The following is a 24,926-nucleotide window of genomic DNA, read 5'->3' as shown; positions in this document are numbered from 1 at the left end:
GTTTCAGCTTTCATCGATTTTTTCAGTGAAAAATTTGTCTTCGTTTTCATTGATTTTCCTCGGTTTTCATCGATTTGCAGTAAGGTGCAGGGGTTTGTGGAGAAAAATCACCCGGGCAAAGCTGCTGCAGGCCGTGTCTGCAACTTGTTTAATGACAATGTCTTGCCCCATTTCAGACAAATCTTAAAGAGGCGTCAGAAACAGACCTCTTTGGACAGCTTTCAAGTGCGACATTGGTCCACTGGCTCTGAAGCTGGTCCTAGTGTTATTGTTTGTTACTGTTTTCAGCATTAAACACTATGTTTATTCACCCAAAAATGTGTTTTGGGTATGTTTTTTGGAGTGCCTAGAACGGATTAATTGGATTTACTTTGATTCCTTTGGAAAAGTTTGCCTCGGTTTTCATCGGTTTCAGTTTTCATTGATTCTTTTTGGACGGATTACCAACGAAAACCGAGGTTCCACTGTATAATGTTTTGTTATTAACCTCAAGCCTCCTTTAGCCAAGAGGATAGGTAGAGTACAAATATTTTAATAAAATAAATGGGACGAAATGAAAGTTCAGGGGGTGGTAATGCTCGTTGCAGTCTGTTGCTAGTGGAATCCCTGTCGATCCACTGATGTAGTTTCCAATGTGTGATCACCTGTATTAGTAGCAGTCATTTGTTTTGGCAGAATCCTGCCTCCTGTGTCCCCCCTCCCGCAGTTTTTGGTGCTACAGGAAAAGGTCTGACTGAGCCTATAAGTGTAGCAGTGAGATGCTGGATGAAATCATGAGCACAGTCCTTTTTTCATGCTATGAATATATCTACAGAATTAATGCCTTTTCAGGAAAACCATAAAGGGATCTATAAAAAAAAGGATAGGGCTGTTACTTAAATGCCACAAAATCTTACCAAAATTAGAAGATGATGTAAGAGTTATATAACAGTGTTATCTCTGGACAGTGCCAATTACTATAGCAACGCCAACAGCGCATCAGCAATAATGAGGAAGGCTTCTGCATTCTTAGGGGAATACTCAAATATGTAAAAAAACATGATGGGGGGGAGACACTCCCCCCCCCATGTAAACAGCATGCTGTTTTCTAGTTGCTGTCAAATCCTAATAGGAGAGTAAAAGAGCATTCTTTGCTGGACTGAACCTTCCCCAGTATGAGGAAACATTTTAAAGCACAGTTAGGAATTTATTTAGGATACTTTTTAACCTGCTTTTGCTCACTCAGTTGTGGACCCAGAGTAGCTTACAATATTACACTCCACAGAACCCGCCCCCTCCCCCCCAAAAAAATTCAACCCAATTAATGACTAAAACTTTTAGTGACAGGGAAGCGGTAGAACAGATGAAAGCAGCTCCAGGAAGGGGGGGGGTGTTGCTCCCTTCTTTCATGCTTTGCCAGTTCAAGGTAGTCAAATTAGTAGTCTTCAGACAACATATTTTCATGGCATTGTTGTTTTTGTGGGAGCAGTGGTACTTGAGGAACAGATGTTTTAACACCATCCCCCCCAACCCATCGGAAATGCCCCTTCAAAATTTCTAAGATGAACAATGCAAGAGGAAATGCTTTGGAACATTTTGTTGTAGGACCTCATCAATATTTATATTTTAGCCTGCCCTTTGACTACAAAACGATCTTTGACCCAAGTTATATGAAGGAAGATGGTGCTGGGAGATTCCTGCTCTTGTTTCCTGGCTGTCCTGCAGGATTCACTTTTCTCCACCATGCTATCTAATATCTATGTGAAGCTGGTGGGAGAGGTCATTGGGCTGCTGTGTCATCAATATGCAGATGATACCCCACTCTTCTTTTCCATGTCATTCTGAGGATGCTGTTGATGCTCTGAACCCGTGCTTGGAGTTATAAAGGGACTGGATGAGGGTGAGCAATCTAAAACCTAATCTTGACAAGGCAGGAGTTCTCTGAGTTAGCAGAAAGGCCATTCTGGGACTAGAGATTTCAAACCATATTTGCACAAATATTGGATAATCTGCAAATTGTGATTGCTTACAATATTCCCTTTGACCTAGAGTTGATATACTTGATATTTATTTTTATCTACACTCTTCTAAACTGCTTTAGCTTACAGTTTCCTATCCCACCATAACATCTTATACTGTATACATCAGTGGTGTAGCGCCAACGGGTCGGGGGGTGTATGATGCCCTGGGCGGTGCTGCGGCGTGGGTGTGACCAGGCCGCGGCATGGCGTGGGTGTTGCAGGGTGTTGATCTTTTCCCAGTCCCTTAGAAATTCTGTTTGAACTGGATTAAGATTGTTTTCTGCAAGATGCAGTTCAAATATATAGCCATAATTTAAATAGTAAAATGAGCCAAAAGGAACTAGAGAAGGCTTGGTTATTTCCTTCCTATAAGACTTCGTGTGCTTAAGATCTTCATTCCATGATTTTGGAATGGAATGAACTCTGCAGACAGCAGTTTTAAGTAACTGATCTATAAGGCTTTCTTCAAATGCATAAAAACCATTAGAATCCAGAGACTTTTTTACTTTTCATGTTCTTAGCTGTGTCGATTATTTCTTGAACCCCAATGCTCTTTTAGACAAACCTCAATGTGTAACACCACTTTCAGCAGAACTGCTGGGTCCAAGGGGGAAATAATAAAATAATTTTTTTCCTTTTTCTCTCCTTATTAGATTATCTGCAAAATGGCTTCTATGGTAAACAAGTCGACAGTTGAACGTTTGCTTCTTCCCCGATTCTGTGAGCTCTGTGGAGATGGGAAACTTTTTCAAGTCCGGAAGGTTAGTTCATCTTTATAGTCTCTGAGGCTCCCATGAGGGACCGCCCCCACCCCACCCCCCAAACAGGGAATCTGACATGTGCAGGCTAGCTGCAGAAAATGACAGAGAGTGTCAGAGTGCAGGGCTGCCTCTTTTGCTGTCAATCATTTTACTTGCCTTCAGGTCACATGAGTAAAAGAAGGACCTCATTCCTCTGTAGAGAACAGACATTGTAGAGAACAGACACTATACGAGACAGATTTGTGTTGTGTTCCATCTACATTTGTGCAAACTTACAGTGAGGCAGCCTGGTGTAATGGCTAGAGTGTGGGACTATAGTCTCTGAGGCCCAGGTTCAAATCCCAACTCTGCCACGGATCTTCTTGGGTGAACTTGAACCGGTCTTGTATTCTTAGTTTAACCTACTTCAGAGGGTTGTAACGAGAATAAAATGAAGCAGAGGAGAAAAATGTAAGCCAGTTTGGGTCCTGATTGGGAGGAAAAGCTGGGTATTAATGAAGCAAATAAAATACAGGTTACAGTTATGAAATTATGAAAATATAAATTTACGTAATTTCCAAACAGTGGCTGTCCTGAAGTGTAGGTGATAAGTGGCACTAGCTTTAGCTGAAAGTAGTCCACAGTTGTACAAAATACTTGAGAGCTGTAGTGGTTAAGAGTGGTTGACTCTAATCTGGAGAACAGGTTTGTTTTCCCTGCTCTTCTACAAGAAGCTTGCAGGGTGACCTTGGGCTAGTAGTCAGAGTTCTCGCAGAAAGCTCTCAGCCCCACCTACCTCACAAGGTGTCTGTTGTGGGGAGAAGAAGGGGAAAGGAGTTTGTAAGATGCCTGGAGTCTCCTTACAGGAGAGGAAGGTGGGGTATAAACCCAAGCTGCTGCTGCTGCTGCTGCTGCTGCTGCTGCTGCTCCTCCTCCTCCTCCTCCTCCTCCTCTTCTTCTTCTTCTTCTTCTTCTTCTTCTTCTTCTTCTTCTTCTTCATACATTTGAAAGTTTACCACAGACTCAAGTCCTATTCTGAATAAGAGTTTTGATGATCCTCACAACCTGCCTGTATGTGTATTTATTTATGATGCATTCTCCATAAAGTGTCTTGAGCAGATGTTGCTGTGCATAACAATGTTCAGATGGTAGCTGCTGCAGACTCTAAGGAGCCTTGTTATATGGTTGGATTAAAATTATAGGTTGGAAATACAGTATTTCTTTTCCTGTGGTGGTTTGAATGAAACAGAAGAAAAAAACATTTCATGAAGAGCTGTGATGATGTCCGTAAAATGAAACATGACATGTAATAGGAAATGAAAAATAAAAGTCTTTTTTTTCTTATTGCAGGTTTGTGCAGCAAATTTTGGTGATATCTGCAATGCTGTAGGGCAAGAAGCTACAGAGAAGAGCTTGGTATGTTAATAATCTGACATCCCCCCGCCCCCCAAGTCTTAGAGTTAACATTGTTGCATGGAGCTGCATTTTATGCAAAGCAGGAAAGAAAATCAGAGAAGCATTAAAATAATCAATCATCCTTGGTTACGTACACAATGTTTCCCTCTCCTGATATATATGGGGAGGACTTTTGTGGCAGGGAGCTTTGTGTGTGTCTTCTGCCCCTGGCCATGGAAAGTCAACCGACAGTGCAATCCTAAACAGAGTTACTCTAGTGTCTAAGCCCAGTCTAAGTGTGTTTAGTCTGGAGAAGAGACGATTAAGGGGTGAATTGATAGCCATGTTTAAATATTTGAAGGGATGTCATGGTGAAGGGGGAGCAAGCTTGTTTTCTGCTGCTCCACAGATTAGGACAAGGAGTAATGGATTCAGACTACTAGACAAGAGGTTCCACCTAAACATTAGGAAGAACTTCCTGACAGTTGTGGCTGTTTGACAGTGGAATATGCTGTCTCGGAGGGTGATAGAGTCTCCTTCTTTGGAGGTTTTTAAACAAAGGCTAAATGGCCATCTGTTGTGAGTGCTTTAATTCTGTATTCCTACATGGCTAAGGGTTGGACTGGACTGTATTATACATTAATGGATAGTTATTAGATTTTTCAACCTTTTTGGTTCCTAGGTTGTTTTTAGGTTGGGTTTGGATCCCCCCCCCCACTTTCTTTGGTGGTTGGACTGGCTGGCCCTTGTGGTCCCTTCCAACTCTATGGCTGATTCCGCATGGGCCAAAAACAGCAGTGTGAAAACAGTGTGAAAATGGTGTAAAAGGGTTTAAAACGGTGTAAAAGAGTTTATACTGTTTTCACACAGTTTTCCCACCACTGTTTTTGGCCCATGCAAAATCAGCCTATGATTCTGTGAAATAATAGTCTTTAGGATTGCACTGTTAGCACATCACTCTTCTATCATTTCTGAATAGTCGACCACCTTTCGTTGACCACCTTTTATTAAGGAACAGAATTTACTGATACCAAAAGAAATATTGAATTAAAACTTCTTACTTGAGCTTCTGCCTTATTAAGTTAGAATTAAGTTCTTGTGAAGGGCAGGTGGGGAATTGCAGCTGAGGACTGCTGTTATTTTCAGATGTAAAAGAATGTTTTCCTGTGGTTTTCATGATTCATAGCTCTATATATAGAGGGGAATGGCAGGGGGGAAAGAGAGGAAAAGAAAACCGCAGCAGACCTCAGAAAGGTGTATTGCAGTTCCTTCTCCAATCACTAAAATAATGAAATAAGCACCATAATTGCTTCACTATTTATCAGGGTGAAAATGAGATCATTTGGGATCTGTGCAATAGTTCTGTAAGGCAAAATATTCCTGTTTCCAAGGGTGTTCCGCAGTAACACCCCCCTCCCCCTAAAATCTAACTGAAAGCTATCAAGACACTCTAAGGAGTTCTCCGACTGAGCTCAGAGGACATCTGCCTGGGTAATTCCCACCATTGGCCTGGGAGGCAGGAACTAGAACTTTTCTGTTTCCTGTGGGAGTTATCCATGCAACCTTAGTTCTTTTCCTGCCTTAGGGGAGAGCAGTTGTTCATTGCCTGAGCTCTTACAACTCTTATCTATTCTTCTCCTTCTTCATTTGTGCCGCTTCTGTCTCAGTGTTCTACTGTTCTCTCCATACCTCCCTTTAAGTTGCCTTTTGCTTGTCTCTGGCTCGCTTTTCACCTCAACCTTGGCAGTATCTCTGCCTTGAAGAGAGAGGCTTTTTTTCTCCAGTCTTGGGCTGATCTGCACCTATCAGAGCTAACATGAGGGCTTCTGAAGAGAAGGACGGAGAGGGGAGCCAAACCCTGGATTATCTTGAGGTCAGTCGTCATCATGGTCAAGGGAGCCCTGTTCGTCACAGATCAGAAGGCCAAGAAGATCCGGAGCATGGTGCAGCTCATGATCGCCAGCTGTACGTCATCCCTCACCGTCCTCTCAAGCCTACTGAGGTTGCTGATTTTTCAATCTGGACGCTATTCAGTTGGGGCGATATCACACCAGACCCCTACAACAGCTCTTATGTTCCTATCAATACCAGATAGAACACAAGGAAGAGAAGTTGCTAATAGTCCCAGCACCAGTGAAACACACCTCTCAGGGTGGCTGAAAGGAAGAACATTACTTATGACATATATGGTTACAGTGGCAAGATGGCGATTTCTCAGAATTGGAAAGGAACCGAAGTACCAACAAAAGAAGAATGGATGGAAAAACTGATAGATTCAGCTGAAGTGAACAAATTAACAAACAGAATTAGAGGATAAGACCCAGACCGGTATCTTAGCACCTGGAAACCATTTATCACCTACCTGATGAAATGTAAAAAAGATTTGTCAACCATAGGCTTTATACATTAGACAGCAGTGTGTAGACATCATTGTAGTAGAAATAGAATACTATTATCAGTATATTAGTATGATGAAAGTGAGTGAGTGAGGATATAGAGAGGACATTCACCTTGTTTTTGTGAAGAAGTCTTTATATTTAGGGCAGATTATTTGTTAAAATTACTGACATTGTATTTTAAATTGTATATTAAGAAAGATATTGAACTAAAAAAAAGAGGTCTATCAAACAAAGGAAGTTCTACCGTCCATCCTACAAGCAAATCACCACTGACACAAGTTTAGCAGATTGGTTCTGGAGGGTGTTCTTAAGCAGAGCGCATGGATGGGAGTTTTAGAGGTTTATCTACCCATCCATCCATCCATCCATCCATCCATCCATCCATCCCATCCATCCATCCATCCATCCATCCATCCATCCATCCATCCATCCATCCATCCATCCATCCATCCATCCATCCATCCATCCATCCATCCATCCATCCATCCATCTTCCATTCATCCTTCCATTCATCCTTCCATTCATCCTTCCATTCATCCTCTATCCATCTTTCATCCATCTTCCATCCATCTTCCATCCATCTTCCATCCATCTTCCATCCATCTATCATCCATCTTCCATCCATCTATCATCCATCTACCTATCTTCATCTAGTGGGAGGGTAAAACCAGTGGTCATGTCCTTAGTTTGGATTGCAGATCGCTGGAGAACTTTGGAAAAGAGAGTCCCACTGTAGTTAGAGCACCCAATTGTGGTGGGAGTTACCCAAGTTCAAGTCCCAACCCTACTATGAAGCTTACTGTGTGACGTTGGGACAGTTCTTCAGCTGAAACACTGACAACTTAGACTTTTAAATGTGTACAGTTCGGCAAGCAGTGATCATGGTTTCCCCCCTGTTTTGCCACAGTGTCAAATAAAAGTTCTTAAAACAATTTGCTTTGGCGCTTAGAATGCAGATAGGAATTCTGGCTCAGGAGGGAATTTAGATGACAAGAGGGCAGTCTGCTCCTGCTAACGTAACCTTCTGTATGGCTTATGATCCCAGCAATTTCCAAAGGCATGAGCTTTTATCTTTTCCTCTGTCTGGCAGCCTAATACCTTAGTGAAGAAGGAGACCCTCTTTACATGCATTCTTTGGCTAGATGACATAGAATTAAGTTGCACTGAGCCCCTAAGGCTGGAAGAACATTTGCATTTGACAGTATCTTCCATAAGCATTTCCCATCTCTCTTATGTCCGTGCTGCTTCTTTAGCTATCTAAGGTGGTGGCTGCAATTGACAACTTCATTTTGGACGCGTAATCCTTCATGTCAGCATTCCTTCTTTAAGCCCTGCTGAAAGGGCACGAATATTTTTAAAGTAATCTGGCCCTTGCTGTCACCTTCTCATCCGAGTCTGAAGTAAATCAAATTGACAGGCAGCTTGGGTGACATGAGTATTTGCTTACAAGCGTGGCCTGCACTCGGTGTCTAGAGCCGCAATGTCACTGAGATAGACATAACGCGGGGGTTTATTTTAGATATCTCTGTTAATGTCACTTGGATTCATTTGCCCTTCTACAAAGTGCGAGCCAGCAGGAAAGCGAGCTTTCATCCCAGTCTTTCGATTATTTAAAAGTGAAGAAAGTGTGTTCAGGGCTGCAGTCAAATCAATAATGAAGTGGCTGTTGTAGAACTGGACTGCCAAGAAGACAAATAAGCATGTTCTAGATCCCATCAAGAAGAAGAAGAAGAAGAGTTGGATTTATATCCCCCCTTTCTCTCCTGTAAGGAGACTGAAAGGGGTTAACAAACTCCTTTCCCTTCCCCCCTCACAACAAACACCCTGTGAGGTAGGTGGGGCTGAGAGAGCTCAGAAGAACTGTGACTAGCCCAAGGTCACCCAGCTGGCGTGTGTGGGAGTGCACAGGCTAATCTGAATTCCCCAGATAAGCCTCCACAGCTCAAGCGGCAAACCCGGTTCCTCCAGATTAGAGTACACATCCTCTTATCCACTACGCCACTGCTGCTCAAGCCTGTAATGTTTCTAGAAATGACTAAACTGAGGTTCTACATGTCGTACTTTTTAACTTTATGAGAAGAGAAAAGTCAGTGTAAAAGGCCGCAATGTTAGGAAAAGCTGAAAGCAGCAGGGAAAGAGGAAGACCCCAAGTGGATGAATTGACTCTGCAAAGGAAGCCACAGTCCTCAGTTTGCAAGACTTAACTAAGCAAGGCTGTAAAAGTTAGGATACGAGGTCATTAATTCATAGGGCCACCGTAAGTCCAAAGCAACTTGACAGTGCTTCATACACACACGTTTTACAACTAATGTGGTGTTTCTTTGCTTTATTTTGTCAGATTCCTAAGTTTTTTGAGCTTTGCTCCGATAGCGTTTGGGGTATGAGGAAGGCGTGTGCCGAATGCTTCATGGCTGTCTCCTACACGACGTCACCTGAAGTTAGAAGAAGCAAGTTGTCTCCCCTTTTTATCAGTCTCATCAGTGACCCTTGCAGATGGGTAAGTTGGAGGTTACAGCTGCACCCTGATAGTTCTTTGCCGATGTGTTGTTGAAGGCTTTCATGGGCAGAATCAACTGGCTGTTGTGGATTTTCTGGGCTGTGTGGCTGTGGTCTGGTAGTTTTTGCTCCGAAGGTTTCTCCCGCATCTGTGGCTGATGCCTTCAGAGGTACGAGGCGTAACGTTTTCTGATGGAAAACATTAGAAGCCAAAACTACCAGACCACGGCCACCTACCCCAGAAAACCAATAACAGTTTGTTCTTTACTGGTCCATAACAGCCAGTACCCTTTCTCAACTCTGAATAGCTAGAATGAGAAGCATCAACTATAAGGCAGTTTAAAACTTTCACTGTATATCACGTAACAGAAAAATATTATTAGGAGGAAGGAAGTAGCCATCTTCAGATGACGATTAGGATCAGCTCTCAAAATGAATCTTAATCCATCGTTTGCTATGGGCAGAAGGATAACATTTTTCTTTTGACTTCATTAGAGAAACGAGCAGGGAACGCCTTTTTACTTTATTTCTTTATTCATGATCACAGCTCTGGTGGAAAACGGGCTATTCCTTGGTTCTACCGAGAGCCTCACCAGCTGTTGGGGATCCTGTATTAAGTCTCTCTCATTTTCAAAATTGATTTGACATGACATTACTAAGGACTGAGGAAAATTGCATTTGTGCAAATATCTTTCCTTCTGGGGGCAAATGCATGTTTTACCTTCAGTTTATCAGTGGTTTAGCTGAACCATTCCTTTCTTGCAAGCAGTGTAGCTAGTTGCGGTATAGAAACATTAAACTGGAAGGAACTTCAGTGGTCATTAGTCCAAACCCCTACAAAATGCAGAAAATTCGCAATTGCTCCCCCCCCCCCCGCACCCGTGACCCCCTGCTCTATGACCCAAGGAAGGTTAAAAAAAACCCTTCAGGATCCCTGGCCAATCTAGCCTGGAGGAAAATTCCTTCCTGACCCTAAAGTGGCAAGCAGCATTACCAGGGCATGTTAGAAAGGGCCATGAGACCTGAGAACTGATGCAACTCTCCTTATCATGATCTGCCTAAATCCACAGAATCAGCACCGCTGTCAGATGGCCATCTAACCTTTGCTTCAAAGCCTCCAAAGAAAGAGAGCCCTTCACCTCCGATGGAAGCCTGTTTTACTGAGGAACTGTTCTCAATGTCAAAAAGGTTCCTCTTAATGTTTAGCCAAAAGCAATTTTGATGCGATTTCAACCCGTTGATTCTGGTCCGACCTTCTGGGACCAAAGCCAGCCAATGACTCTGACTGTCTAGCTGATTTTTGTCTCAGACCAAAGCTTAATAGTAGGGAGGAATTCTAGCACTCTGGTCCATTCAGAAGAAGAAGAGTTTGGATTTGTTTTCCCCCTGAGTCTCCTGTAAGGAGACTCAAAGGGTCTTACAATCTCCTTTCCCTTCCCCCCACCATAACAAACACCCTGTGAGGTGGGTGAGGCTGAGAGAGCTCCGAAGAACTGTGACTAGCCCAAGCTCGCCCAGCTGGCATGTGTTGGAGTGCAGAAACACATCTGGTTCAACAGATAAGCCTCCACAGCTCAGGCTGCAGAGCGGAGAATCAAACCCTGTTCTCCTGATTAGAGTGCACCTGCTCTTAACCACTACACCACACTGGCTTTCACATAAGGGGAACGTGCACACAAAAGCTGGCTTCTCGGAGTAGGTCCCTTTCTAGACTTGGGGAGCTTTTGAAACAGATTGTGCACAACATCTGGGTTGCATATGTACATCCCCCTGATAGATTAAGCTGATTCCCATGGCAACAAGTAGATTGACAGCTTTGGCCACATGTTTGGAGGCTTAGGGGCACTGAGTCAAAGGTATCATCAGCAGTGCCATGTTTCAGATGTACGTATATGGGGAAAAAATTCCAAGAAAGCCACTGGGAAACCTGCATAATACAAAATAATACATTATCTTTATTGCTACGATGTTAAAATATAGCATAAATCTAGCCGTTATATGTTCAACATTGCTTCTTTGATCCAACTTCACAAAATATTTAAAAATTGTTCTCGCTCATGCAATACAATTATATATAGAATTGCTTTGTTTGCATAAATAAGCCTGCATTTTTTAATCCCTTGGCTCCTGGAAGTTTTTCGTTTCTTAGTTAGTATTCTGTAAAAGGTATTAACTATTACAAGTGAGAGCTGATTAAAATGAGCCGAGGCTTGCGAATGCTTAGCTCATAGAAGAATGGTCACTCAGTCCTTTGCGTGTTTTTATTTTTACTTAATCTTCCAGGTTCGCCAAGCTGCTTTCCAGTCGCTTGGGCCATTTATTTCTACTTTTGCAAACCCTTCCAGTGCTGGTCTTTACATTCGGGAAGATGGGACCCTCAGCATCCGACCTTCCAGCCCCCGACCAGCAGACAACCATACAAATACTATGCCATGCAGGTATGGTGATTTGGCCTTGGAGATAGCTCATCAAAATCAACAGATCTGGATGCAAGTCCCTTGTTAGAATATTGCAGAAATCAGCTCAACTTCGATGCAGAACTGACTACATTATGCATTGTCGAAGGCTTTCACGGCCGGATTCGACTGGTTCTGGTGGGTTTTCCGGGCTGTGTGGCCGTGGTCTGGTGGATCTTGTTCCTGACATTTCGCCTGCATCTGTGGCTGGCATCTTCAGAGGTGTATCACAGAGGGAAGTCTGTTACACACTGCTACACAGGGGTTCCACAATATGTAACAGACTTCCCTCCGTGATACACCTCTGAAGATGTCAGCCACAGATGCAAGCGAAACCTTAGGAACAAGAACCACCAGACCATGGCCACACAGCCCGGAAAATCCACCAGAACCAGTTGACTACATTACATCGTAATTGTTCTGTTTATCCAGTGCGGAAAGCAGGATATAAATCTAAAAATCAAATATTGGGTGGTTACCCCATTGGTCTCCAGTAACTGACCTGTGAGAAAGACAACTTTGAATGAATAAGCTTGTCAAAATGTTAATTTGTGCTTTGGCCCTCAAAGTTTTGCCAGGGACAAGATTAGGGATGTAGTCCCTTCCCTGCTGTCTTGAAAGTAGAAAAAGTTGTAACAGAAGTATCAGGAGATATTACTTTTATTTGAAGATGGAAATTGGAACTCAAAGTCCATATCTAATCTCAACCCAACTAGACTCCTGACAATAAAAGAATTCATATATAGATCAAGGACACTTAGGTAGCCTGAAACTAACTCAGATTAATTTTATGATGTGCCTGTGAAAGCAGGATTTGATTCCAAAAGAAAAAAAATGCAACTATTGCATTAAAACTACCTAAGGTATAATGTAAAAAATGGTGAACTGAGAACATTCGTTGTGCAATTCCTCTTTTAACATTGTGAGTAACAGGGGGTTCCATTTTCAGTTCAGAAACATCTGTGGAGAATAAATCCGAATCAGTGACCGATGGACCCTCTGCTAGCTGCACGGCTTGCTCTGCAAATTCACCTGCTCAAGAAGAAAGCTCAGCTGCACATATTAATTCTGGGATGGACTTGACTCGATTGAGTCAGAGTGACTGTGTTGGTACTTGTGTGGCCAAGGATATGAAAGACTGTCCAATCAGCAATTGCAGAGGAATGAACTCCAGGGTCCAGTCTGCAGAAGACGTGTTTAATACTTTCTTATACTGGCGTCCTCCCCTTCCTGACATAAGCCAGGATCTAGAACTGCTTCAGTGCAAAACAGAGAGGCACGAAGAAAGCTGCTCGGCGTCAGAAGCACTTTGCAACAACTGCGTCGCCAGTAGTGAAATTAAAAAGGTGCTGCAAAGTTTGCAGGAGCACATGGATGACCCTGACGTTCAAGGTTAGACTCAGCCTCTTGCCTCATTTCACCTGCCCTAAAGTTTTATTTACATGTATGCATTTAAAAGGGTTTGGACCACTATTCTAACAATTCACAGCAGTTAACAACCAGTAAATTAAACACAATAAGGAAATCAGCAGGTAAGAAGCTGAAAACCAAGAAGAGCCATCAACGTTGTCATGGTGGGGGGGCGGGATGGGGTGGGGGGGCAGGCAACCATGTCCAAGTGGGAGTAGTGTTACTTCTGGGCTGCCCCAAAATGACCACTGTTGAGAGTTCTATAGCGCATTTTACTGATTAAATGATTAAAATATAGAAACTCAACGGGGAGGGTCTTTGAGTTTGCAGGTGAAAGCAGGACTCAGCCACTGGGGAAGCCAATTTCTTCTGTGAAGGTATCCTTAGGTAAGCACCCACGAGGCAAATCTTATTTTTTAAAAATTGCAAAATTTACATATCCTGCCTTTTTTGCCCCCAGGGTGACTTCACAACTTAAAAACAAACACAGCAAAACCATGTCATAGAAACCATTTAAACCAGCAAAAACACATCATTAAAACCAAAACTAAAATACACATACAAAAAGCATTTTTGGCCTTAGCCCCCAATCTGATGGAACGTTCTGTCAGATGAGACCTGGGCCCTGTGGCAGTTGAGTGGTTGATATCTCCTTGTGGTAAAGGTTTAAGCAATTTTGTTTTTTAAATGGTTTTTTCCCCCAGATTTGTTTCATTCATGATACCAATTAGTATTACATCCTTCTAAGCCCATTGACTGCAATAGATTTAGAAGGGTGTTGCTTGGTTTCAATCCTAAGCAAAGTTCTAGCCCTAATACAAAGAATATACAGTTATTTGTTTTCCTCTCTTCGCTTTTACCTTTTAATGAAGATATTTAAAATGCACAACGGGACAGGAAGTTGGAACAGAACTGAGCTATTAATCCCATTAGTATCCCTAAAATGTACATGGAGGAGAAAAATATTGTGTTTCAGTGTTCCGGAGCAGTAAACAAATGTGTGAATGCTACAAGTTTTAAAGCATGTACTGTTAATCATTTTAATAGTTTTTGCTCACGCGTGTGCAAGTCTTTCAGAAATAGGATGTTAAGACTAGTAAAGGAAGGGTCTTAACTGGACTTGTTCCATCTAATCAGCTCAGGTTCAAGTATTGTCTGCTGCACTTAGAGCTGCTCACCTGGACTCTGTCAATGACTATGAGGTCAAACAAGATGAGGAAGTTAATAGTAACGACCAGGAAGAAGTATCCCTTTTGGACCCCGATCACAACACAGAGAACGAGAGCACCCCGCCTTTGTCGCCAGCCCTGGGAGAGACAATTGACTCATATGGTCCAACTGTAATGAAAAATGTGGTGAGTCATTGGAAAAAATGGGTTCTTCCAGGGTAGGCTAACACCTTTTGCATGTCAGTCGTCTTATACCATTATAGAAGTCTGTATCTTCACATGGCTAGAATAACATTTCATTATGTACAGTAACCTGAATTCAGTTCTCAGAGAGATGTCATTGCTTGAGTTGTATTGTCTTCTAGTGCATTATTCTTGATCCTCTAAAGATAATTGTATCTCTTTCATGTTGCCTGCTTATACAGGATGTAGAAGTGCTCAATGGGACCGACAAACCTTTAGAGATAGAAGATAACGATTCACCCTTCGAAGAAGATAAATCAAAATTACAGGTTGTCTCAAATATTTCTTAACAGAACACACAGGGAGGTTTTAATCTAATACCTGAAACGTTTTGTTTAATCCCTGGTTCCGAAACCAATCTTGGTTCCTTGATTCTGATTGAATTTGATGTGTAAGAATCAGTGACAAGGGAGGGAAATCTCCTATAAAGGGAAGAAATTATCAAATCCCACTTTTTAAACCCAATATGAAGGTGTACTGTATTTACCCAAAATGAGGATGACCCTGAATGGGAGGCAAAAAATGTTATGTGCAGAAATGGTTTTTAGTATTGCTCATGCCAGTAACTTATATGCAGATTTAAGATTACACCTTATTTTTCTTAAGGGGACTCTGGGGGAATCATAATCTTCTTTTCTGGTATCCTCTGAATAAGCATTGATATTCCAGCTTGGGTTTAACAAGTGTTTCTGCCAGTTGACTGGTAAAAAAGGCTGGGCTAAGGAACATGGGATCTACGTGTACAAAAGCCATGTGAACCAGGGGCTGTAATAGGGAAGAGTCATTGGACAGGATGGAGTGAGTGAAGTGATTGAATGCAGCCCTCCTCTTTCCTGCTCTCCTTCGGGGTGTAAAGCATGGTGTAGTGGTTAAGAGCATGTGGATTCTAATCTGGAGAACCGCGTTTGATTCCCTACTCCACCTGAGTGGCGGAGGCTTATCTGGCGAACCAGATGTGTTTCTGCACTCCTACATTCCTGCTGGGTGACCTTGGGATAGTCACAGTTCTTGGGAACTCTCTCAGCCCCACCCACCTCATCAGGTGTCTGTTGTGGGGGCGGGGGAGGGAAAGGAGCTTGTAAGCCACCTTGAGTCTCCTTACAGGAGAGAAAGGTGGGGTATAAATCCAAACTCTTCTTCTTCTGTCCGAGTCCTGCACTTTGGATTCTTCTTGGGCATGTAATGTGTGAAGGCAAACATGGTATTTGGCTTGGTCACTTCCTTTCTGCCTGGGAAGAGAAATGCCGGCTCACATTCATAGCAGCTTCAGAATGTGACATCTGACAGCACTCTTAAGTTTCGTTCTGGATATAATTGGACATATTAACATGTACTCTTCAGAATCAAACTTGGAGTTTGTGTATGCATACTTGATGTGCAATTTAATAATTCATATGACTCATTATTCCTGATGCTCCTTGCTAACTCATGATCAGCCAGATCTTCCTTTTTGTCTAATTAATCAATTGACTGCTGTGACAATAAAGTAACTCTCTCACAAGGTGAAACTGATAGAGTTTGGCCCGGCATTGCTGTTCTGCACTGGCTGTTTTCCACTGTTCATTTGCCATCTGGAGGGGAGATGGAGTGCTCTGACAGATGCCTCTGACAGATGCCTTTCGTTGCTGATACATTCTCCCTCCTGTTTAATTCATTATTATCAATAATTTACTGTTCGGATGGGTTTTTTGTCTTCAGGATATCATACCTCAGCCTTTATTGGACCAGTACTTGTCAATGACGGACCCTGCTCGAGCACAGACGGTTGATATGGAAATAGCAAAACACTGTGCCTACAGTCTTCCTGGTGTGGCCTTAACGCTGGGGAGACAGAATTGGCATTGCTTGAAAGACACCTATGAAACTTTGGCATCTGATGTACAGGTAAAAATGCATAGCAGTCCAGGACCACCTTTATGATGGTGGTAATGGGCAGAGGCATAGCACCAAGGGGAAAGGGAGGCGATGCGCCAGGTGCGCACCCTTGCAGAGGCATTCCGGGGGCGGGACAGGGGGCTTGGAGGGGCGCATGCGCGCACCGGGCACACTTCCCCCTCACTCCGTCCTTGGTAGTGGGAAACTTCACAAAGTCCCAGCTGGCTTCTGCTGACCCTGTAGGGCACAGGTGTCAAACTTGCAGCCCTCCAGATGTTATGGACTACAGTTCCCATAATCCCCTGCCAGCATCATGCTGGCAGGTAATGATGGGAACTGTAGTCCATATCACCTGGAGGGCCGCAAGTTTGACACCTGTGCTGTAGGGTTTTCACGGCAAGAGAAGAAAACAGATGGCTTGCCATTGGCTGCCTCTGTGTAGCAATTGGGTTTGATTCCCACTCTTCCACATGACCGGCAGACGCTTATTTGATGAACCGGATTAGTTTTCCCGCACCTACACATGAAGCCTGCTGGGTGACCTCGGGCCAGTCATAGTTTTCTCAGATCTCCTTCAGGCCCGCCTACCTCACAAGGTATCCGTTGTGGAGAGAGGAAGGGAGGGAATTTTGTAAGCCATTGGTTGAGACCCCTTACAGGAGAGAAAAGTGGTGTATAAATCCAAACTCTTCTCTTCTTCAACCCCCAGACTTCTTTGGTGGTCTTCCATCCAATTACTAATCAGGGATGACTCTTATTAGCTTCTGAGATCTGATGAGATCAGGCTAGCCTGGGCCCTGACCTGGAAGATAAGTGTGTGTGTTTCTGTTGAGAGCCATCCAGTCACTTCCGATTCATGATGACCCCATGAATCAATATCCTTCGAAACAGCCTTGCTCAGGTATTGCAAACCGCGGGCCTTGGCTTCCTCTAGAATCAGTCCATCGTATGTCATGGCTTCCTCTTCCTGCTGCCTTCAGCTTTTTTCTGCCACTGTTGTATTTTTTTCCCAGTGGTTCTTGTCTTCCTGAAATGTAACCATAATGTCACAATAGGTGTGCATATAAGATGGGAGAGGGATGTAGCACAAATGCATCTGCACTAGTCTGGCAGAGCCCCAAATTGACAGGTGGGACGGATGACACCGCTGTTAGGGAGGCTACTTAGGACTGGGTGCTTGCGACGTTCTTTTTTTATACTCCTGCTTTGGCCCATCTTCCGAAAAGGAATTTCTGCTTTTCCCCAGTGCAGTAAGGTAATTCTTGGCCATCGTTTGCAGACAGTTAATCGCATCCTTTCGCCCACCTTCCCAAATGAGGAAAAAGGAGCTCAGGATTTGAGCCGATTAGCTCAAGTTTGTTTATTTGGAGGGTGGGATAGAAAAGAAGCCCCCAGTTTGCGTGGTCAGTTTCCTTTTTGAGCCACTGTTCTGTATGTGTTAAGCCACGGCACTGAGATGCCATTTGTAAATTCTTTTAAAGGTAAAGTAAAGTTTCTCCTTCAGTCGTATCCGACCCTGGGGTACCACTGTGAGCAGTGATTTTATAGGCAAGCCTCTTTGTGGGGTAGTTTGCCATTGCTTTCCCCAGCTATTCTTTATCCCCTAGCTATGAGCTAGGTACTCATTTACCGACCAAGAAATGAATCAATGTCTGAGTTGACCATGAGCCAGCTGCCAGGATATCTGACCCACAGTGGGCTCGAACTCCTGACTGTGTGTGTGGCACTACAAGCACTTAACCGCTATGCCACATGGCTCCTTTTAGTGTTACATTAATGTGGGTATAATCCTGTTTTTAATTTTTGTTAACTGTTTGTAGTGGAAGGTACGTCGGACACTGGCTTTCTCGATTCACGAGCTGGCTGTTATTTTGGGAGATCAGCTCACAGCGGCAGATCTAGTGCCCATTTTCAATGGCTTCTTAAAAGATCTGGATGAAGTGCGTATTGGAGTCCTTAAACACCTGTACGACTTCCTTAAGGTAAAAGCAACTGCAATTATTTGTGCTTCTCCTTCGTAGCTTCTTAGAATCATGGCCCTGATCAAGCAAAGCTTGTTAAAAGGTCAATTTTTGGACGAGGAACTTTTTGAACAACTCCACCCCCATTTTTGAGAATGAGTATCATTCAGTTTTTGATGGGTCCTGACTCGACCGCCTTACCCCATATGTCGGGACCGCCTTACCCCATATGTCCCTACACGGCCTCTGCGCTCGGCAGAGGCCAATTTACTGGTGGTTCCCGGCCCCTCAATGACACTGCTGGCCTCTACCCGGGCCAGGGCTTTTACGGCCCTGGCCCCTGCCTGGTGGAACACTCTTCCTCCAACTGTCCGGGCCCTGCGGGATCTTGGAGAGTTCCGCAGGGTCTGTAAGACCGAGTTGTTCCACCGGGCTTTTAAGAGGGCCAGCTGTTGAGGGTGAGTGCCCTCTTTGTTGCTCCCTTTTTAACATCTGGGGAGTCGCTCCCTTTTTAACATCTGGGGAGTTGTGACACCTAGACCTGCCGTCCCCCTCTCTGGGAGGGGTTTTATTTATAGTTTATACTGGACTCCAAGTGGTATGCTGTAATTTTATGTTTTAATGACGCTGTATTTTATATTACCTATTTATTGTTACGATTATTTATGTAACATCATTCTGTTGTTCACCGCCCAGAGCCCTCAGGGGATGGGGCGGTATATAAATATGATAATAAATAAAATAATAAATAAATAAATAAATAAATTTCAGGATCAGTTTCAGGCAAAGCTGAAAGTAACAGCAAATCGACCTTTTTTCCTGTCTGCAAAGAGCATGATTATGAAAATAACCAGTGGTGCAGCAGACTGAGGCTGCAGTACATGTTGTTTTATTTTTTTCATGAGCTTATAAAAAATAGCGTTCAAACAGATACAAAAAATGAATGACAATCTCTGTGATTTAAACTTTTTAAAATGAAGATCTGTTTAAACAATTCATCCTTGCTGCTTCATAGGAGCTGCTGCAAATTCACACAGCTTCAGCATGCACAAGCTGTAGAAAACGCTGATGGTGGCTGTACTGGTACCTGGGCAGTACACGTGCAGTGGGTCTTTTTTAAAGCTGTCAATCTGTACCAGTTCTAAGGGCACCTGATTTCGAGAAACCCTGTACATTGTACCTTTAATGTTGGCATTGGAGCCATGCTGAGCCAGAATGGGGAGAATGAAGCCTAGCATCCTATTCTCTACCTTACCTGTAAACTGGCAGATAGAGAGCAGCACTTCGCAGCAGTGGCATAGTGGTTGAGAGCAGGTGTACTCTGATCTGGAGGAACCGGGTTTGATTCCCCACTCTGCCACCTGAGCTGTGGAGGCTTATCTGGGGAATTCAGATTAGCCTGTATACTCCAACACATGCCAGCTGGGTGATCTTGGGCTAGGAGAGAAAGGGGGGATATAAATCCAAACTCCTCCTCCTCCTCCTCCTCCTCTTCTTCTTCTTCTGAATCAGGTAAAAAGCATCAATAGTAAGTCTTCAGCTGTAGGAGTACCATTTCGATGTTATACATATCAAGGCAACGGAGAATGTGGTGGCAGATACATTCTTTAGGGCTCCCTATAGAGGACCTCCCCTGCCAATCTATACCTTTTATTACTGTAAAGCAGATTTCCCTTTTATTAAAACTCTCTCTGATTTAAACTTTTAAAAATCATGACCTCTGAGGTTTTGTTTAAACAGTACAGCCTCTCTGCGTTTGTGGCCTATGAACCACTCCAGATTCACACAGCATCAGCGTGCCTGTGCTACAGAAATCCCTGATGTTGGCTGTGCTGGCATCTGGGCAGTACGTGTGCGTTGGGGCTTTTTTGAAGCTGCTAATTTGTGGGGTGTGGGGGTTGAATGTGAGAGTTTCTCAAGGCCTCCACAGGGGAGGCAAATATTTTAATTGGTTCTCAATCATTAACACATAGCACAATTAAATTGAAATTACATGACCGCCAGGATGTGTTTTCTGAGCAGGGCGCCTCTTAACAATAGCTGAAGAGGCAGCAAATGAAATAATTGGTTTTTGTTCTCCACTTCCGTTGTTGGAGACAGTCTAGATGATGTTCTGTCAGTCTGGAAAAGGCAAAGGTGTTATTAGGAAAGTATATTAATGTGCCTGAAGATATTGAAGATTTTAGACTGATTCCTCATCGGCTATTCCTATTGTTGGGCACCTTCTTGTTTTATAGTTGCTTCATGCAGACAAAAGGCGCGAGTACCTTTACCAGCTTCAAGAGTTTGTGGTTACTGATAACAGCAGGAATTGGCGGTTCCGCTATGAACTTGCAGAGTAAGTAAAACATCTCCTTCAATTTTTGCGTGCGTTTGTGTCCTTGTTAGTTGTATGAAATTGTTTCTGAACCGTGGCATGTGCTGCTCTTGCTAACCTTTTGAGAAGAGGTTAATCTTATTGTCAAATCTTTTGTGTGTAGAGCAGACAAATAAGCTCTGTTAACTGATATGAAGCCAGGCAGAATTGCGTCCTCTGAGTGGAACCAAAGGGTAATGCAGATTCAACGGCTGTGTTTGGCTGTGGCTCCAGAATTGCCGTAATCTTTCTAAGCAGCAAATTGGTCCGGTGTGATAACTCTGACATCTAGTGGGAGATTTCAGTACTCCTACGAGATCAATGCCACCCCTTTTGTGGTGTTTGCTTGTTTATTTTAGGAAATTTCTGTGCTGCCTCTCAAGGGAACCTGTCCACAGCAGCTTTCAAAATAAAACATGATAAAACATCAGACATCATGCAATCATTAAAAATTATGAAAACCCATTTAAAAAAACAGCACAAGACATTATACGTCTCAAAAAAGTATCACTTAAAGGAGTTATCAGGCCAGAAGCAGACTATAAAACTGTTTTAAAGATCAACCCCTTTAATTAAAAGCCTGGGTAATGTTTGGCTTGGGTCTTGAAAGATGGTGGAATAGCCACCAAGCAAATCTCAGTGGGCCACAATATCTTCTGTATGAGTTCAAAAGCCTGACGTGTCTTGTTGAGAGGGCTTTTGGAATATTTTGCGCTTCTAAACACATTAATGTAACAGAGCATATCACTCTTATCTGTATGGAACAGTCATTCATTTTTAATGCAATAAGACTGCTGCTGAGATTTTCATTTTTCACTTGAGTGTTGCATCTGCATTGATGGGTGCTGTAGCACAACGCACTGTAGCACAGCTAAGGGTATAGACCAGTGGTTTATTTATTTTTTATTTATTTTCAGATTTTTATATCGCCCCTCCCCCGAAGGGCTCTGGGTGGTGTCCAACATAATTAAAACAATAATGATAGAACATATAATAACATATCATGTATAATATCAGCTCCACTGAGCATAACATTAAAACCCCATACAAGATATATATTGGTGTCCAGCTTAAAATCTTAATAAAAAGAAACCCTCCCAGGAAAAAAAGGAAAGAGAGCGGGGCCCCATAGATGTTAAGGGACCGAAAGGAGGACAGAAGGGGGCACACATCAGCGGCCGCCCCCCCCCCCCAACCCTGGTGGAACAACTCAGTCTTACAGGCCCTGCGGAACTCACTGAGTTCTCAATCTTCCATTGCCGTGACCCTTTAATACAGTTCCTCACGTTGTGGTGACGCCCAACCCTAACATTTATCCATTTTACAGATGGAGAACACTGATGCAGAGAGTTCGACCCCCAAAGGGGTTGTGACCCACAGGTTGAGAACCGCTGATATAGACTGAGAAGTCCCAAGTCTGTTTGGATCTTTCCTCAGGCATGCCCCCCGCCCCACAATATGAGATAATAATGCACCTTAAATTCTGTAAATAAGACCAAAAGAACCCTCTCCAGATCACTTCACGAATATCTAAATTAGCACACCCTTATCAGGTAGCAGAATTTGTTTTGACGATGCTAGTTCTTTACCTCCATGTAAAAATGGCATTTAGCATTACATGTAGGTGTGTGGGTCACGGTGTGGTATCTGGAGTGATTGGCCAGGTGGTGAAGCCAGTCTTGCTGCCCCCCCACCCACCGTACCATATGTGGGGTCACCAGGAAATGTGAAGGTTATCTATGCTGTGTGGCCGATCACGGCACATGATAGTCCCCCATGTGGATGCAGAGAGCGTGTGGTAGACTTAAAAGCAGTTGCTACACAGTACTAGGTACCTGAAGTAGGAACAGAGCCAAGGGAGGGAAGACGGGAGAAGAATGTGAGGTCTGTTTTGAATGATGAAAATACTGTTCCTTAATTATGGATATCCATGTTAAATGTTCCTTTCCAAACCGTACTTTCTGAGCATTTAGCACAGGAGTGTTCACTGGAAAATCTTCTGTGTGCATGTAGGTCCTTTGTAGTCTCTTTTAATAGAATTTGAATGCTTAATAAAATATAAAGTATATCAATCATGCAGTATTGCATGGGGGGTGGGGGGTGGAATTCATTAAACCACTTCCTCACAATTTACATTGATCATATTCTTTCTTCTGCTGGACAACTTCTGAGCTGTCGTTCAGGCCATGCCTCTCATGCTAAAGCGACTAACTTTCAAATAACACACACACACACACACACACACACACACACACACACACACACACAGAGAGAGAGAGAGAGAGAGAGAGAGAGAGAGAGAGAGAGAGAGAGAGAGAGGCTTCTACTTATATAGTGGTGCCCATTGGTCATGTTCAACATGAAAGAAAGATCAGAGCTACCAAAGCTAAAATATGGACCACATGGCTTTATGGCCTCCTGGAGGAGATTTTCAGAACCAGTGCCCAAAACATTCCGTTAAGGTTTCTTTGCTTGAGATGCTGATGAAGTGCGTGTATCAGAAATTGCCAGGGAGCAGCAGTGGCATAGTGGTTAAGAGCAGGTGCATTCTAATCTGGAGGAACTGGGTTTGATTCCCTGCTCTGCCGCCTGAGCTGTGGAGGCTTATCTGGGGAATTCAGATTAGCTGTGCACTCCCACACACGCCAGCTGGGGGACCTTGGGCTAGTCACAGCTTTTTGGAGCTCTCTCAGCCCCACCCAACTCACAGGGTGTTTGTTGTGAGGGGGGAAGGGAAAGGAGATTGTAAGCCCCTTTGAGTCTCCTTACAGGAGAGAAAGGGGGATATAAATCCAAACTCCTCTTTTTCTTCTTTAGACGGACCAGGCAATTCTTTATTTTTTGCATTCATCTTTTAAAAAAGTTGATTCCAGTGTCTTTGTGGAAAAGCACATTTTGCACTGATTAAAACAGAAGGACAAAGGCTCAGGGCTTTACATGCATCATAATAATATCTCCTTAGAGCTTTAGTCACCGGAACAAAGTTGGTCCTCTTACCTTCAGCAGGCAGGTATGAAAGCCAGCAGTGTTGTCAGTAATTCTTTCTTCTCTGTTTTCAGACAACTGATTCTGATTCTGGAGCTCTACAATCCCAATGATGTATATGACTACCTACGACACATTGCACTAACGCTCTGTTCAGATAAAGTCTCTGAAGTCAGGTGGATCTCCTTCAAGCTGGTAGGCTGCCTGCTTCTCTGCTTGCATGTGTTGAATGTTAGGGGCAGAGTCAGACGGGTTCTTAACTTACTGGGAGGGGTCTTGGAGGGGCTTCCAGTGGCAAGGAGTACACTGAGCACCAGGGCCATGAGCAACACGGCAAAGGTGGCTTTTCTTGGCTTGTTGATGGGCCATTTTAATTTATAGCTGCCCAAAAGACATTATGGCCCAATCCTTCCTTGATGGTACTCTTGCCTTTGGGGCAGCTATAAATTTAGACCTGTACAAAACTGAAGCAATTTGCACAAAAATGGCTAGCAGTCAAAGGACTGAATAACAATGTGATAATTCAGCAATGTGAACAGCATCTACAATGGGGCTATGCTACATATCATGCCCCAACATTCATGTGAAAATATCAGTAACACACTGCAAAATGTCCTTCAAATGTCCAGTCCAATTTAGCTTTAAAAGGGGCTTGGACAGATTTATGGAGGAGAAGTCAATCTATGGCTACCAATCTTGATCCTCCCTGATCTGAGGTTGCAAATGCCTTAGCAGACCAGGTGTTTGGGGGCAGCAGCAGCAGCAGCAGGCCATTGCTTTCACATCCTGCATGTGAGCTCCCAAAGGCACCTGATGGGCCACTGCGAGTAGCAGAGAGCTGGACTAGATGGACTCTGGTCTGATCTAGCTGGCTTGTTCTTATGTTCAGTCAGCAGCGCAGAGATAAACATAGTCCAGTTTGAACTGTATGAAATTCTTATTATGGGACAATTTTGATGCATGTGAAAAATATCCCAATCCCACCAGCCATTGAAGATTCTACGAAGATTATACCGGAATCTGGCCTCTCGTTTGCGAGAGAACTCACACTAGTTTAGAGAACTTTGTGCACATGACACAAATGATGATGTGTTGTTGATGTTTTTGCATGAATGTTGGTCCATAGCTCAATTGTAGATGCTATTCTGATTGTTGAATTAGTAAATTGTTAAGTTATTCAGTCCTTTGACTGCTAGCCACTTTTGTGCCCATTGCTTTGGTTTTGTACGTCACTTGTACAACCTCTTTCTTTTGCGCATGGTAAATTTAGACCTGACCAAGTCTATTAAAGATAAGACTTTTTCAAGGTCATTAACTCATAGGGTTACCATAACTTAGAAACAACTTGACAGCAAGTTAACACAGAAATTTATTTCAACTTATTTGACACGAGTTGCTCTAATTTTGCTCTAATTTTGACTGTAAATTTCCTGAAACTGCT

General features: G+C 43.3%; 1 protein-coding gene across 3 annotated transcripts in view; it reads left to right on the top strand.

Moving 5' to 3' along the window:
* LOC125432535 (serine/threonine-protein phosphatase 4 regulatory subunit 1-like) overlaps positions 1-24,926 on the top strand; it is a 66,448-nt gene that overhangs the window by 33,688 nt on the left and 7,834 nt on the right. For all 3 annotated transcript variants that reach the window (XM_048496156.1, XM_048496155.1, XM_048496157.1), the window contains 11 exons: positions 2,654-2,761; positions 4,091-4,156; positions 8,873-9,031; positions 11,314-11,468; positions 12,436-12,878; positions 14,034-14,251; positions 14,491-14,577; positions 16,007-16,192; positions 18,004-18,165; positions 20,382-20,482; positions 23,560-23,680. In XM_048496156.1, the coding sequence (XP_048352113.1) occupies positions 2,654-2,761; positions 4,091-4,156; positions 8,873-9,031; positions 11,314-11,468; positions 12,436-12,878; positions 14,034-14,251; positions 14,491-14,577; positions 16,007-16,192; positions 18,004-18,165; positions 20,382-20,482; positions 23,560-23,680 (1,806 nt within the window). The remainder of the gene's footprint in view (positions 1-2,653; positions 2,762-4,090; positions 4,157-8,872; positions 9,032-11,313; positions 11,469-12,435; positions 12,879-14,033; positions 14,252-14,490; positions 14,578-16,006; positions 16,193-18,003; positions 18,166-20,381; positions 20,483-23,559; positions 23,681-24,926) is intronic.

The sequence above is a fragment of the Sphaerodactylus townsendi genome, linkage group LG05, assembly GCF_021028975.2.
Source record: "Sphaerodactylus townsendi isolate TG3544 linkage group LG05, MPM_Stown_v2.3, whole genome shotgun sequence".
NCBI classification, from domain to species: Eukaryota; Metazoa; Chordata; class Lepidosauria; order Squamata; family Sphaerodactylidae; genus Sphaerodactylus; species Sphaerodactylus townsendi.
Note: the sequence above shows the minus strand (reverse complement) of the source record. Positions and strands in the feature narration are given on the sequence as shown.